Source organism: Rhipicephalus microplus, chromosome 9 (genome assembly GCF_043290135.1).
Source record: "Rhipicephalus microplus isolate Deutch F79 chromosome 9, USDA_Rmic, whole genome shotgun sequence".
Taxonomy (NCBI): Eukaryota; Metazoa; Arthropoda; class Arachnida; order Ixodida; family Ixodidae; genus Rhipicephalus; species Rhipicephalus microplus.
In genome coordinates this window covers 70,037,461-70,052,582 of record NC_134708.1, presented here as the reverse complement: position 1 = coordinate 70,052,582, position 15,122 = coordinate 70,037,461, and the positions used below count along the sequence as shown (strand labels likewise).

The window sequence follows — 15,122 nt, the reverse complement described above, 5'->3', positions numbered from 1 at the left end:
TGACCGGGAAAAAAATCGCGGTTTCTCCTTTCGCGTACGCACAGCTCTTCGAAAAAAAGAGCGCGGCCACAGCCATCGTGTCTTCGTGGTATAATGCATTCCTAATGTTTTCCCCATATTCTATCGGGCGCAAATGACGCGGCGCGCGTGTACATATTTGTGTATTTGTGGAGGCGCACGCTGGCACTTCGGTTTTCCTTTAATCTAAATATGGAGGCATCATAAGCGTACATATGAGAATTGCTGCTTTAAAGGTTTTTTCTTTTTTTTTTTTGTTAAGTGCCGCTTCTGAATGCGCTCTTACCACGAACCACGTTGAACTATTTTTAAGGGTAAGAAGAAATGCGTACAGAGCGAGATAACGGAGCTGGCGAAGTACTAATGCACGTGGACCAACACGGCTCATTTTTCACCCGCCATCATGCGTCATCGGCTTCATTCGAGTGTGTCAACGTTGGCTGTTGGAACGTACTGGAAGTCGGTCATTGCACCCAAGCACCGACGATATCGAAATACAAAAAAAAAAAACACGAGAAAACGGATAATAATGCAGATAGCGTGCGCCGTCGGAGTCTGAGCTATGCGATGATTTTACAGACATCAGCTATATAGAGATACGTGCAGTACATACTCATAGATATAATTGAATCTGTTAAAGGCAGAGAGGCTGGCATGCAGTAGCAAATCGAATCAAACCCGAAAGATCCACAAGCAATGACCCGGCATACCAAGCGAATACAGTATACTTAGCCGTAATTGACGGCAAAGTTTACCCTTATTCCTAAAGAGTTGAACAGTGCAGAGGAAAAAAATTACCATTCCTGCGTGGAAAAAGCACCACAGTAGCAGCGTAAGTTGAACAAGCAGTAGCAACCCGTCGTAAACTTTGTACTGATGCTTATACTTCACATAACTTGTCCCGCAGGACGCGGGATGGTATCCCGGCAGCGGCGGCTGCATTTCCGATGGAGGCGGAAATGTTGTAGGTCCGTGTGCTCAAATATGGGTGCACGTTAAAGAACCTCAGGTGGTCGAAATTTCCGGAGCCCTCCACTACGGCGTCTCTCATAATCATATGGTGGTCGTGGGACGTTAAACCCCACATATCGTTATCGTACTTCATATAACTTGGCCCAGAAGGCAGACACATCATGTGCATACGGAGTTGCCGAAATGCAATCTCAAAGGCTTCTTGATATGAAATATGCGCCCCAAGATCATGTACCGTAACACCAGAAGGACCCACTCATCTGTCAGTACATCGCCGTATTGTATCATTGTCTTCAAACGCGCGTTTTTTTTTTTTTAAACAAGGTACGTCACCATGGTTATAGAGTTTTCCTATGAAGAGTTCTGTTTCGGGTGACAGCGATGGACATTGTATGCAGTATACATGCTTACAACGTACAAAGTACACATCGTATGTATGTACGTTAAATATTTTCGCACTGTCGCAACACTACGCTGTTGTCAATATTAAAACCTCGATTGATATGTTTGAGAACACCTGCCACGAATTCTGAGACTGTACCCTTCTTTCTATAAAAAATGAACATTTAATTGTGTTGAAATTTTCCGACTTGCAATATCTGATCCTAAATAACGTGTAAAGTTATCACTGAACTTGAAACATGTATAAAAGCCATTTTTTTTTTCTAGAGTAATGATACATAGGCATGTTGAAAAAAATCGATACGTTGCGGTTCAAAATATTTTTCTTGAAATACAACTGCAGCAAGTAAAAATAATTGTATCTTTTAATATGCACTAACATTAGCGACGACAAATTTCGCTAGTGTTTCACGATCGACTAATTAGGCTATTGGGACGACCACAACTAATTACATAGAGGTTAATCACTATTTCATTATTTTCTCTTGCTACTATACTTGTAATTATCAATCGAATTTTTAACTTAACCAGTAGACTCAGGTTTAAACAACAAATACTGATCGCCCCGCCGCGGTGGTCTAGTGGCTAAGGTACTCGGCTCCTGACCCGCAGGTAGCGGGATCGAATCCCGGCTGCGGCGGCTGCATTTCCGATGGAGGCGGAAATGTTGTAGGCCCGGGTGCTCAGATTAGGGTGCACGTTAAAGAACCCCAGGTGCTCGCAATCTCCAGATACCTCCATTGCGGCGTCTCTCGTAATCATATGGTGGTTTTGGGACGTTAAACACCACATATCAATCAATCAACAAATACTGATTGCTTTGCCCCGAATTCGGTTACATCTATAATTTCATAATTAACATCATGAATGTGTAAACTATACGCGTTGTAAATTATAATGCGGCCATGTCACTCGGCCTGAACACCCATTGTGTGAGGCGTTATATATAAGGAGCATCCCAGGGACGTCAAAAAAAAATCAACTAAGGCTTAGAAAACCTATATTATTCCACCCCTAATCCGAAAGCTTTCTGCGCATAAATTGATCTTGCGCTGCCATCAGGCCCCACCGTGGTGGTATAGTGGCTAAGTTGTTCAGCTGCTGACCCGCAGGTCGCGGGATCGAGTCCCAGCTGCGGCGCTGCATTTTCGATGCAGGAGACACTGCTGTAGGCCCGTGTGCTCACATTTTGGTACACGTTAAACAACCCCAGGTGGTCTAAATTCCCGGAGCCCTCCACTATGGCGTCTCTCATAATCATCTGGTGGTTTTGGGACGTCAAACCCCACATATCAATCAATGCGTTGCCATCGGGATCGGTCCATCTTTGACCAAGCAATGACGGCACGCTATGACGTCATGAAGACCTGAGGCGAAACTGCTGTTCGGCCTACTCGTAATGAGTTCGTAATTTCACGCCTCTGCGCGCAGAAAAGCAAGGACGAAAGAAAAGAGCACACTCGGACAAGCTCAACGAGGTCGCAAATTTTGGTAGTGTGTGACGTCACGGGGACGTTACCTCGTGATGACTTTCACGCCTTACTCGTGTTGACGCCGATGGTCAATTTTTGCTTCTGGTGAAACATATATGGGTCTCACTTTTAATAAATAGATTAATTAAATATTTCGTGCTAAGTACGTTGGTTCCTTAAGGAAACGTGTGCATCAGCCTTACGAAACTCGCAACTCCACCATTCTATAAGAAAGAAAGAAAGAAAGAAAGAAAGAAAGAAAGAAAGAAAGAAAGAAGGAAGGAAAGAATGAAGAAGGAAATAAAGAAAGAAAGAAAGAAAGAAAGAAAGAAAGAAAGAAAGAAAGAAAGAAAGAAAGAAAGAAAGAAAGAAAGAAAGAAAGAAAGAAAGAAAGAAAGAAAGAAAGAAAGAAAGAAAGAAAGAAAGAAAGAAAGAAAAGAACGTTACAACTGTCCCGGTTAAGAAGAGGTCACTCAATCACAGCCCACTTGGCACTTGCCTAAGGAGGCGGAGTATTCTTACAACCCTCGTAACCGGGCATGAGTGATTGTGACAGTTCCGTCACGAAAACGCCACGCAAAGGGGGAAAAAAAGAACAAAGTGTACGGAGCGAAAGCTACTGTATGGTGCCGTATAGAAAAAAAAAATATAGACTAAGCCGGGCCATTGTCGCCATTTGTATCCGTCTCTCTCGTAATTATCCCCGAAGGGGAACAAAGCGCTAGCAACGTCACGAGCAAAGCGGCCACTTATTACCACCTACGTCGCTTATCTATATTCGTTTATTCCTTTTTGTTCCTTCTTTTGATTCGGTAATTCATTCAGGCCGGCCGCGTTCCTACATGCCGCCGCCGAGTGGCCATGTATAACAACGTCTCGAAGCGTGTCACAAGCGATTAAAAAGAGCGCGTGAGCTCAAACAACAAAATAAAAAATTAATAACAAAAGCGATAGCGTTGTTAACAGCGTGACCGGGATGTAGGTAGATTCATTGATGGTTGAAGGTCTTTCGAGTACGGAATGAAAACGGGGCGGAGACGAAGTACGAGCAACAAAATATGCCAGCCATTTATTACGGAGCCCTTTAAAACAGGAGAAGGCCGGGTAACGACAACCGTGTTGCGCGCGCTAAGGCGCCACCGGTGTTGGCGCTGCTGTAGCGATATGCGTGTGTACCGATGTGCTAATAGGCGGCGGTGTTGCTGTGATAACAATATGCGCGGCAGTGATGTGATAATACACGGCGGTGGCGCTACATAGTATAGCGATGTCCGAGTGTACCGATGTGCTAATACACGGTGCCATAGCTGAAATGGCGATGCGCATGTGCAGCGATGTGTTATTGCGCGGTGTGCTACTACTCGGCGGGGAAGCTGTAGTAGCGAAGTTGTATATTGTATAGCACATCCCGAGGAGTTGCACCATGTCAATGTCCCGCGCTGCGTTGGTGGAGCAAACCAAGAAAGCAATTAAGTTTCGCTTATGTATTAACACCATGGCATACCACGTCACTAGCCGCCAGCGATTATTTTTAATCCTTCCTTTCCTTATTAGGGGAGAAGCTTTTTATAACGGCACCCGTTCGTCCCTCGTAGCCGTTGTATTGTGTAACAAGTATAACATTTTGACCTCCAAGGTGGTGCCGGTGAGAGATTTCTTCTGTGCGTTGTTGAACAATAAAAAAATTGTGTTCAATGTACATGCCAATGGCTGCCAATGGGGAATGAGAGACAGGAGCATTCGGCTATTAGTTAACGCGCACACTGCGATCCCCATTAGCAGCCATCGGTATGTACATTGAACACTATTTGACAAGAAAGGGTTGCTACGTTATACTCGCTGGGTGTAACCTCCTTAGTTTGAGAAAGGTTTAGCGAGCGTTGAGCCGCAGTGCCATGAATACAATGAACTAGTATATACCATGAACTCGAGGTGGTTAAAGGTGGGAAGTAGATATGAAGCGCAAGCCGTAAGAAAGTAAAAGCCGAATTCTCAGTGTCTCTCATTTCCCATTAGCAGCCATTGGTGTGTACATTGAGCACTATCTGACAGGAAAAGGTTGCTAGTTATACTCGCTGGGCGTAACCTCCTTGGTTTTAGAAAGGTTTAGCGAGCATTGGGCCACAGTGCCATGAATACAGTGAACTAGTATATACCATGAACTCGAGGTGGTTAAAGGTGGGAAGTAGACCCGAAGCGCAAGCCGTAAGAAAGCGTGCGTGTGCCACCTCTCGTTTAGTCCTTGGAATGTCCGCTGGATAGCGGTGCTTCTCTATGTGGAATATATGATGAAAAGATGCGAGATGGTGGTACTTGAAGTTTTGAATAGATGGACGAACGAACACACAGACAGATAATAATAATAATAACGGAATAATGGATAACGGAATAATAATAATAACGGAATAATGGATGGACGCACGAACAGGCGCACGCACGGATGGGCGGATGGATGCATGGGTGGTCACACATACGGATGCATGGACGGACGGAAGCAAGAACGAATGGACAGACGAATGCTTCGCCACACTCTCTATCATTCACTCCGTGGATATGCTGCCAATTTTTTTCTGAAATCCCTTGTTCCACTGGTACTTTGTTTATTCTACGGTGATCATGTCACGCGTTCGTTAGATCTTCGGTTGTGATAGTGGCTGCTTATCCAGCCTAATTAGTACTTTTAACAATTTCTGTCAAGTTCTCTAAAGAGATAGCCGTGGATCATCTTGTGATCAGCACGCCGACTTATACCCACGTTCTATAACACCTTTCTCGTTAACCATAAAAGTGCTCCTGTTTCCTGTTCCAGAATGCACGGTCATGCTCTCGTCAAACGAGAAATCTGGGCCTCTCGGACGCAATTAATCAGCGCGTCGTGCACGCGGAAAACAAAAGGCGCGCTGGCGGGGTCGCACTGCGGGCGTCGAACTAAATTCCGCCGGTTATTACCGCCGTGCTCGTTCCGGCGCGCGCGCTGGCTCACGCTTGTCAGCGACTCCTGCTTCTACGCGCGCGGGAAACGCGGCGTCCGACGCCAGCGATCGTCGTGAAAGCATGTTCTCCGAAGAGAGTAGTTCAACGTACCGGCCGAGAGTAAGGGCCAAACCTCATAAGCGCGAAAATGCACGCGACGAGCGACGCGACGTAGATCGTCTTCGCGCGATCAGTCGCTAGCGCAGGCAAACCTCATTCACGCGACGGCTTCGGCGAGCGAATTCCACTGTTGCTGGCATGAGGCCGTCTACTCGCACCAATAAAACCGCGTAGCGAGCGGTTTCCAATTTAAAAATAAGATATATTGTTGTGTAATGAAACGGAAAGTGTTTATTATTGCCTTGCAGCATTTTTTATATGCGCACGCGTAATAAACATTGCGTTATTTCTTGTTGCGCATACGTGACTCGGGCAGGGTCACGTGCACCTATGTAGTCTTTGTCTTTTTCCGGTTTTTCGCTATTGGCTGCTTGAGCCCAGCACTTCCGGGCGATGAGCGACGGTTTCCAAATCTGGAGAACCGAGCGATCGCGCGAAAACGAGCACGCGACACGTCGCGCGAGCGCCCTGTTTCGTCGCTCGTCGCTGTCGCGTGCATTTTCGCGCTTATGAGGTTTGGCCCTATAGCACTCACACTCTCGAGAAAGTGCGACGGTGGGAGGGTGTGCTCGTTGCACTCTCTTTAGTGCGGGCTCTAAGACGACGTCGAGCGGGTTGCATCCGGGCCCGACCCAATTACCGGGTCTGGCCCACATCGTCGCTACAGTCGTTGTCGTCCGCAGCCAATGAGTGCGTCGCTGTCGAGGTGTGCGACCGCGCGTTACAGTATACTGACGGAGTGAAATGACACGCCCAAAAAGTCCCCTAACCCCCCTCCGAAGGTTTTCCCAAACGAACATGTCGTATGATGACGGTGTGTAACGTCTCGCTGTGACATCATTATACCTTTATAGCGATATCATGACGACGTCACAAACTTTTGTCATGCGTGATGATGGCGTTAATGGTCCGCCACGCTGGTGTAGCGGTTGCGGTGCGCAGCTGCTGACCTGCTGCAGGTCGTGGGTTCGATAACTTTCGCGGTGGTCACATTTCGGTGGAGGTGAAACGCTGCAGGCACGTGTACTGTGAGATATCAGTGCGCGTTGAAGAATACCAGTGGTTTTAAATTTTCGGAACCTTCCACTACGGCGTACTTTATAATCATATAGTGGTTATGGGATGTCAAACACCACACATCATTATTATATATGATGATGACGTTTGCGGTGATGTCATCATGTCACATTTTTTTGTTTGTATCACCAGTGTTGACACCAGCGACTGTCAATGTCAGCGTTTGATGAGGACCTAAGGCTTTCGCCCTATGAAGTTACATCAGTGCACCGTGAAATTACACTCACTCCGTTGTGCTGGTACGTTGAAACCAAGAGCCTCCTTGGTCGAAAACGCTCCTTGTGTAGAAGGGAGCGTCAGCTCGTCTGCACAAAGAAGCAAGCCGTCTTGTAATTGCTGCCCAGCAGAACAAACTCATTCGCTGCTTCTCGTGCAGTCATTTTCGAGACCTGCCGTATGCACACGCACTGGAAACAGTTGCGTAACACCCGAACGCGAATGCGAGAGACAACTGCAGCTTATCTGAGGATAAACTGCCTACTTCTAGTTGGCGGAATAGTAACTGCGGTTTATGAGTTAGATCAAATGATTCACTCCAAGGACCACATTCCAGTGGATTCTAATACCACAATCAGCGACCGCTATCCCCCTGTAAGATCACACTTCAAGTATTTATTTTATTCTTCTTTTTGAGAAAAAAAATATGTTTGGCGCTGTTGAATCGCGTGGTTTTATAGTAAATAAATATATAATATTTTTTTTCTTTGCCTTAGTTAGTGAACATGAATTATCAGCATAATCCCTACCACTTCGTGAATCAATAAAGTTGCTTACCTACCTACTTATCACTACATTATTTTCGTTTAGACATTTGATGTGTAGTTTTGTAATATAGTTTGTATTATATTTCTGGGAATTGTTAAAGTGTCATTTTTTATTTTGTAGGAAACGTGCTTTGTGTTTCGGTTGGTAGCATGGCCCTCCCCTCTCTAATGAGCAGTTTTACACTTAGGGCAAAATTACTGTTAATTAATAATTATTAATTAAATAAACGATGTTATATCTTCAAGTTATATTTTCCAAACTCACGGCACGTTGTTACATATCAAGTCATTCGTGAAATGCGCCGATAGGCAGACTTCCCTCGTCATTTATAAATCTATTGTCTTAAGCAGACCAACGTCATATTGAATTTCACCAATGTGGCTGACTAACGTTGTCGTTCTAAGTGGATTACAGTGCATACAAACTACATCTACAACAAAAGCTCTTTCCTGTTTATTTTCAGAGCCAGACCAAGCAGGAGGAAGTCGCTGAATTCTCGCCAACAGGTGAGCCGCAAAACTCTTGTAATGTTTTATTAAGATCGAAGCTCTCACAGAATTTGGTATAACAGCGGGTGTTCGCGAAAAAATCCCTCCGCACCGCTGCTTATCAGCCGCGTCAACCGACGTAGACAGTCCGCGCCAGCGCCACACCGAGTTTCTCGGCAACGAAAGGCCCGGGCTGCGACGACCAGGTTCGCACGTTAGTTTCTGGCGCTGGGGTCTTGACATTTTCGCAGCTTCTCCGACAGGCTGCGGTGCGGTTCTACTCTGTCTACTCCAAGACTGAGCCGAGAAGGCCACGTTACACCCTTAAGACCAACCAGCATCGCTGTGTACACGGCTTGTGCAAACTTCTCCCTGTTTAGCACGAAAGTGTTTTATGCCGGGCTCGACCAAGACTAATGACGTACTTCCGTCACGGATGTGACGTCGATAAAATTATCACTACCAAATGAGAAAGAGAAACAAGAAAAAAATTATTCCGCCGGGAGTCAAACCTCCGTCGCACGGGACAATAAGCGTCCGGTGCTTTAGCGGCTCAGCTTGCGAGGCAGATAAGCAGTTCGCTTTTATTTCATTCTTTGTTTATTTATTTTAGAAGAATAAGTTCTCCCAAGCGCGTGCGGAATTGCTAGTTGTCGATTAAGTGCACGGCTCACTTTGAAGGCAGATCTGTTCTCGTCAAGCATACAGATCACAAGGGGCAGGTCGTTGAAGCCTAGGAAATTACCAAACCAAAAAAAGGAGGGTATGCCAATCAAGATTCCTGGAGTCCTAGCGGGAAATAATCAAGACGTCATTATTTGACAAAGATTACAAAAGAGTCCGTTACATGCAAAATGCAAAAAAATCGCGCGTTTACAGAACTTTTTCCACGTCTCTGGCGAATGTGTATCTCGAATTGCGAGCTGCTCGCGCGCATGAAAGCAGTGGCGCAACGGGCAACTCCCAGAAGCGAACCACCCAGCGACCTTGAAATGGGGGGCCCAGCTACGGAAAGGTACCCTGTATGGGCTGACACGCTTGTGTGCGCTCTCATTGAATCGCGCCGAAGTATAGGAGACCAAAATAAAGAAGAAGAAAAAAACACAAAAGAGCGCCCCTCCGCAAATTTTATAAAGGCATGTACGTTGAGCAGGAAATGCGCTTTGATATTAAAGAAAGAAAGAAAGAAAGAAAGAAAGAGAGAGAGAAAGAAAGAAAGAAAGAAAGGTGGGGTAGGACGGCGGTAATGGTGGCCTAGAAAGAAAAGGAATGCCCGGCTATAGATGATGACTGTGCCTAATTTAGGCGTGGATGTATTCCGGCTGTTCTCGTCCATTATACGCGGAAAATGCCTCCGGGGTAGCGGAGGCGAAAAGCGCGGCGTGTAATTTGGCGGCGCGCCGACTGGGCCGATCTGTATGGAGTGTCTGGAGGCTGGGCGAGTGCGTGGGGAGAGGAAACTTAAGGAGATGGGGAGGGAGTAGTTGCGATCGCCTTTAAATTAACACTCTCTCCCCGGCTTGGTATGAGCCGACACCGCCTCGCAACTGTGTGTACCTTTTGCCTGCGCGTTTTACGTAGGCGATTTTCAGAGACGCGTCCTTGAAAGAGGAAGTGACGGGGAATAGGTATACCGTGTTAACGCAACTTTAAGAGGTCACCGAGAAGCAACGCTAGTTATGTTTATGAAGAAAGAATGAAGCGTTGAAAAAGATAAAAGGCGGCAAGCTTAACCAGACGGGAAAATACGGTAGTTCGCTATCCTAAACTAGGCAACGGGGCAGCTTGAAAGAATGTGCAGACAGAGAAACATGCAGCACAGCCGTAAGATTACGGTCGGTCAGCAGCAACACGGCAGCCTATATCGTAGTAAAACATCACTTGTGTACCACAACGAACTTTAAACCAGACTATAGCCACTTGATCGGGTTTATTTATTTATTTATTTATTTATTTATTTATTTATTTATTTATTTATTTATTTATTTATTTATTTATTTATTTATTGACGCGATAGCGTTAGAAAGCTCGTTTCGCGGGAATTGCAGCGTCGGCGTCGTTGCTTATCCACAAAAAAAAAAAAACGTCATCTTATGCGGGACCGAAAAATCGAGAACGATGCAAATAAAACAAATGACAAAAAAAAATCCTGAGACAGAAAAGGGACCGAACCAGGGTTGTTTGGGTCTGAGAGGAACCCGGGTAGTTTGCGCGGCAAGTGGATATTCTGTCACAAGGCCACGTGTCTTCTTTCTTTCTTTATTGCATATGTACATACAACATTCACGAACAAATATACACCAAACAAAGGACAAACATGAACAAAAGAGAAAAGGTGAACCAATGGCAGAGTTCATAAGCTTCTTTTTAATTCCTTGAAGTGTAGAAGGCTTTCTACTTGATGAAACCATTCGGGCACAACTTGTTGACCCTTTTGCGTTTCCACGAATGAAGAAATAGATTGATATGAGCACTGTCAAACCAGACATGCATTAACATCTGCGTGACGTACTGCCATTCTAGATTGCCATATATACCGTGCAGGCCCATTAACATAACTAAGTCGATTGGTACCCCTTCTTCATTTACACGAATGAACAAATAGATTGATAGAAGTACTGTCTCACCGGATGTGCATTAACATCTGCGAGACGTAGCGCCATTCTAGATTGTCATATATACTATGCAGGCCCAGTAACATGAGTAGGTCGAATGGTACCCCTTCTTTATTTGTGACTGGGACAAATCTGATGGCGTAAACATCAAGCGGCAGATCTTTTTTTTTAAGTCCGTTGAATAACGTGCCAAAAAAATACCGCATCCCAGCAGACAAAAAAAAAAAACATGTTCGATTGTCTCCGGCTTATTGCAGAGAAAACAATCGTCACCCCACTGCTTGTGAATAGAGCGAAAAGAACTTCTGCTCGGAAATGCAGTCAAAGTAGCTTTCTCGTTTTACAGAAACACGTGTGCTTTATACATGCTTCACAATGCAACATGAAATATTGCTGTAATAATGCGTGGTACAAGCGTTCATTCCCAGCGGGCGTAATAACATGTGATTATAATAATGACTTCTTGGTTTAAAGACGGTCACCCACCTTCTGCCACGGCGACTTTTCGGACCAGCATTCAAATATATACGCGACTCCAATAACAGTTCGAGACGAGCTATAACACAGTGACGATACGATCGTCTCTCTGTACGACGACAGTCGGACAAAGAGCGCTGAAAGACCTCCTCGCGACCACAAAGTCGTCATGTGAGTAGTAGTCAGCTGTTGCGATGACGAAAATGAATGACTCTGTAAAAACCTCTCGTATTCTTTGATATTGCGCCAGTGGAGTTCTGTCAACACGTGGTTAGGATGTAAAGGCAGAGAGAACAAAATAGTGGACATACGATTATCCTTAAAATCATGTTTAGAGTGCGTGTTTAGACGACTTGCTCATTGCAAGTCTTCTAGTTGAAGTATTTTAAAGAGTTTAAATTGACCACAATTATATTGAACGGTGAACTTGTGGGCTAGTAGATAGCATAACTTTCTGTTCAGCTGCGAAACTGACGCATTCGAGAATCTCCACACCGCTCTGTATGGTTGTATGCAATGCCCGTTTCAACGTGACATCTGTACGATCACTTTAGTTATCAGGAATCGAATTCAGAACGAAATCCACGTCAGCGATGGTGCGTACAAACGCGCACATGAACTATACGGGGGTGCATGGCGCACCACATTTTTTTTATGTTTTTTAGCGGTTTGAAACGCAGTGTCTACATAATTCCCGAGTGAACAAATAGCAGTCATTTAACTGCACATTGCTGCAGAGGTTTATTTTGCAGGAGACACTACCATATTCGAAGATTGTTCGACATGCCGCATTTGAGCACCAACGTCAAGGGTTTTCTTCTTATTTTTTTTATTAAAACAAATACACGCAAAAAAAGCATGCTGGGCATGCATTATGAGCATATTGCATTCATTTGCAAGCGTTTTTCGCCATTAACTAAGCGCTTCCGCTATCAATTATTCTAATATCCGGGAGTCAAATTGCATCTTCTTTCCTAGTGTAAGATAGATTAACTAAATAATTAACTAGTTATTTTCCCTATACTAATATAAGGCGATTACAATTCAAGGCGTGCATGCTGCCGGTCTTACTCTCTCAAATGTGGAGCGACTAAATTTGCGTTAATACGGTATTCAGTGTGAGTACGAAAAGTGATACGAAAGCCGAAAAAACTAAACAAAAGAAAACGCCGTGTGTGGCGCTTGACTTGTTGGCGAAACCGCGTGCTGCGGATACCCTGCTAATACGTCTATATAGATCAAGCGGTGATAGGGATCGCCGACTCGTTTAACGCGGAGTATTATGTGTGCTCTGGACGAAAGCGCTCGAGGCTTGTAGATTCATCGGCACGCTTTCCTACATCCATTTCTTTCGTTTTCTATCTTTCTTTTTTACTTTAACTACCCCATAGTGAAGGAGTGGGTCATTTCTTTCCCGGAAACTAGGCCTCGTTATATAGTCAGCGGCAAGAAAGGCACGTTTCGAGGGGAAATCGATAGACGTGTTTTAGAAACCCGTGTAGATTCTTATTCTGCAGCGACCGCAAATCTGTTAGATCACTATACTTCCATGCGACAACCATGCTCGATCATTCTGCGGAATCGACACTGCAGGAGATACAGATATATGTATTGATTATGACCATTCCTAAAATACCTTCCTGCATATATGATCGAAACGTTATGGTTGAGAATGGCTTGCAGGCCGAAGAATTTATACTAAATCGGACTTTTCTTATTTTGTGTTACGCCCGTAAAATATGTCGCTGCGACGTAAGGGGGGGGGGGGGGACATTTGTTTTTTCGTATTTTCCCGTAGATCGGCTTTTTTCTCGCTTTTTATTAATGTATTTGTTTATTTATTTATTGTTGAAATATTTTATCGATGAATAGGCGCTCGCAGTTTAGGTAACAAAGGAATGCGAAAAGGAAAAGTAAAGACAGAACTGTGACACTATTTCGGAGGCCATAAAGAGTCTCATAATGCCTCACAGATAGCAGCACATTATCTAGCGTTTGCTGTTTGCTTGATCAACGCCTCTGGAAAGGCATGATATGTTTTCCACTTGATGGACATAGTTGTTCATTTTTAGAGCTTTTTTTGAAAGTTCCTGTGTGTTTTTAGCGGCGGTGGCAGCACTATCCCGGCCTTTTTCGGCCGGGATAGTGCTGCCTCCCAAATGGCCTACAAATCGTCGTATGGGCTCGTTTTCGTCGTGACACCTGTCGAACAAAATGCGTTAAGGAGACTGCTTCCACTACATAGTATTTATGTAGTGTCCTTTTTTCCTAGGCAACTGCAAGTAACATGTGGCTTTATTGTTGGACACCTGCTTGCCAGGCGAACAGCCTGGGTACGATCCTCAATGGGACCGAAAATTTATTCTTTATTTTATTTGCTTCTTTCTCCGTTTTTCGTTCACAGACAATTTTTTTGCTCACAACCAACGGTGCCGACGCCGACGGCAAAACTTCTGCGACACGAGCTCTCTAACGCTATCGCGTTAAAACACTGTACGGAGTGCAGCATTGAATTTATATAACAATTCCAACCGGCTCTACGTGAAATGCAATGTTTTGCGCAAGAGTCGAAAGAAGATAACCTCTGGTGCACGTGTAAGAGCTAACATATAGTGAAACGCCTGTCATGCGTTAGAACTAAGAAATACAGAACCTCGGTAATAACGAAAAAAAAAAGAAATGAATCAGCGGCTCATTTTCTATGTTAGCCACAACCCTAAGAGCAAAACAGTATAGGTGACCCCACTTTTTGGTTTTAAACTCGGTGTAGTATTCATGGGATGAACTGATATAAATTTCAGAGCACGTTCAAGTAGACCAGTGGTCGAAATTTCCGGACCCTTGCACTAGTGTCTCTCACAATCATATCACGGTGCTGGGTCGTAAAAACCCGTATATTGTTAATTATTACAGATCAAAGTGGCGAATAATCAACTTCGACGCCGATAGGTAACTAACAACATTCGGACAACGCATCTAATGCTTATCAGATTTGATCTACAGCAGTGGTCGTTTAGTTTTCTTCCCAATGTCATTTTGTCCAGTTTCATTTCCATTTATGTCAAAATTATTACACTGCACATAAAAACTATAGGAAAACCCCGTCGCGGTGATCTAGTGGCTAAGGTACTCGGCTGCTGACCCGCAGGTCGCGTGTTCGAATCCTGGCTGCGGCGGCTGCATTTCCGGTGGAGGCGGAAATGTTGTAGGCACATGTGCTCAGATTTGGGTGCACGTTAAAGAACCCCAGGTGATCAAAACCTCCGGAGCCCTCCACTACGGCGTCTCTCATATTCATATGCTGGCTTTGGGACGTTAAACTCCACATATCAATCAATCATATAATGTGACGACATCACCATGACGCTATCTGTGATCACATGACCAGCAACGGTCGCTGTACGCGTTTCATGATTCAATTAAGGCCCTTGTCTTGACAGCCTTTAGAATGTGACGCACGCAGCAGTCGAGGTCTTGTTCCTGTTCGATGTTTCGAAGGTATCGGTGCACACTTCTCAGAATTACGCAGGATGAACGAGAATTTAATGTGCTCGTTGAGATGAGATATTTTGACATAAGTTAGAAATTTATATATAGATATAGCCAATAGTGAGCGTTCTTTTTAGGCAATAAGTCCAAGCTTCAGAAAGTCTACGGGTGCACTCTGGAAAGAAGGGGGAAGAGGAAGAAAAGGGCACGAAGATCAACTATACGCACGTCCGCTTTGCTATCCTGCACTGGGT

At 44.7% G+C, this 15,122-nt stretch overlaps 1 protein-coding gene across 1 annotated transcript in view; it reads left to right on the top strand.

The window, feature by feature from the left end:
* The window catches only part of LOC119163274 (uncharacterized), a 185,812-nt gene that overhangs the window by 135,039 nt on the left and 35,651 nt on the right, over positions 1 to 15,122 (top strand). Inside the window, exon 2 of the mRNA XM_037415233.2 lies at positions 8,263 to 8,305. Within this exon, the coding sequence (XP_037271130.2) occupies positions 8,263 to 8,305 (43 nt within the window). The remainder of the gene's footprint in view (positions 1 to 8,262; positions 8,306 to 15,122) is intronic.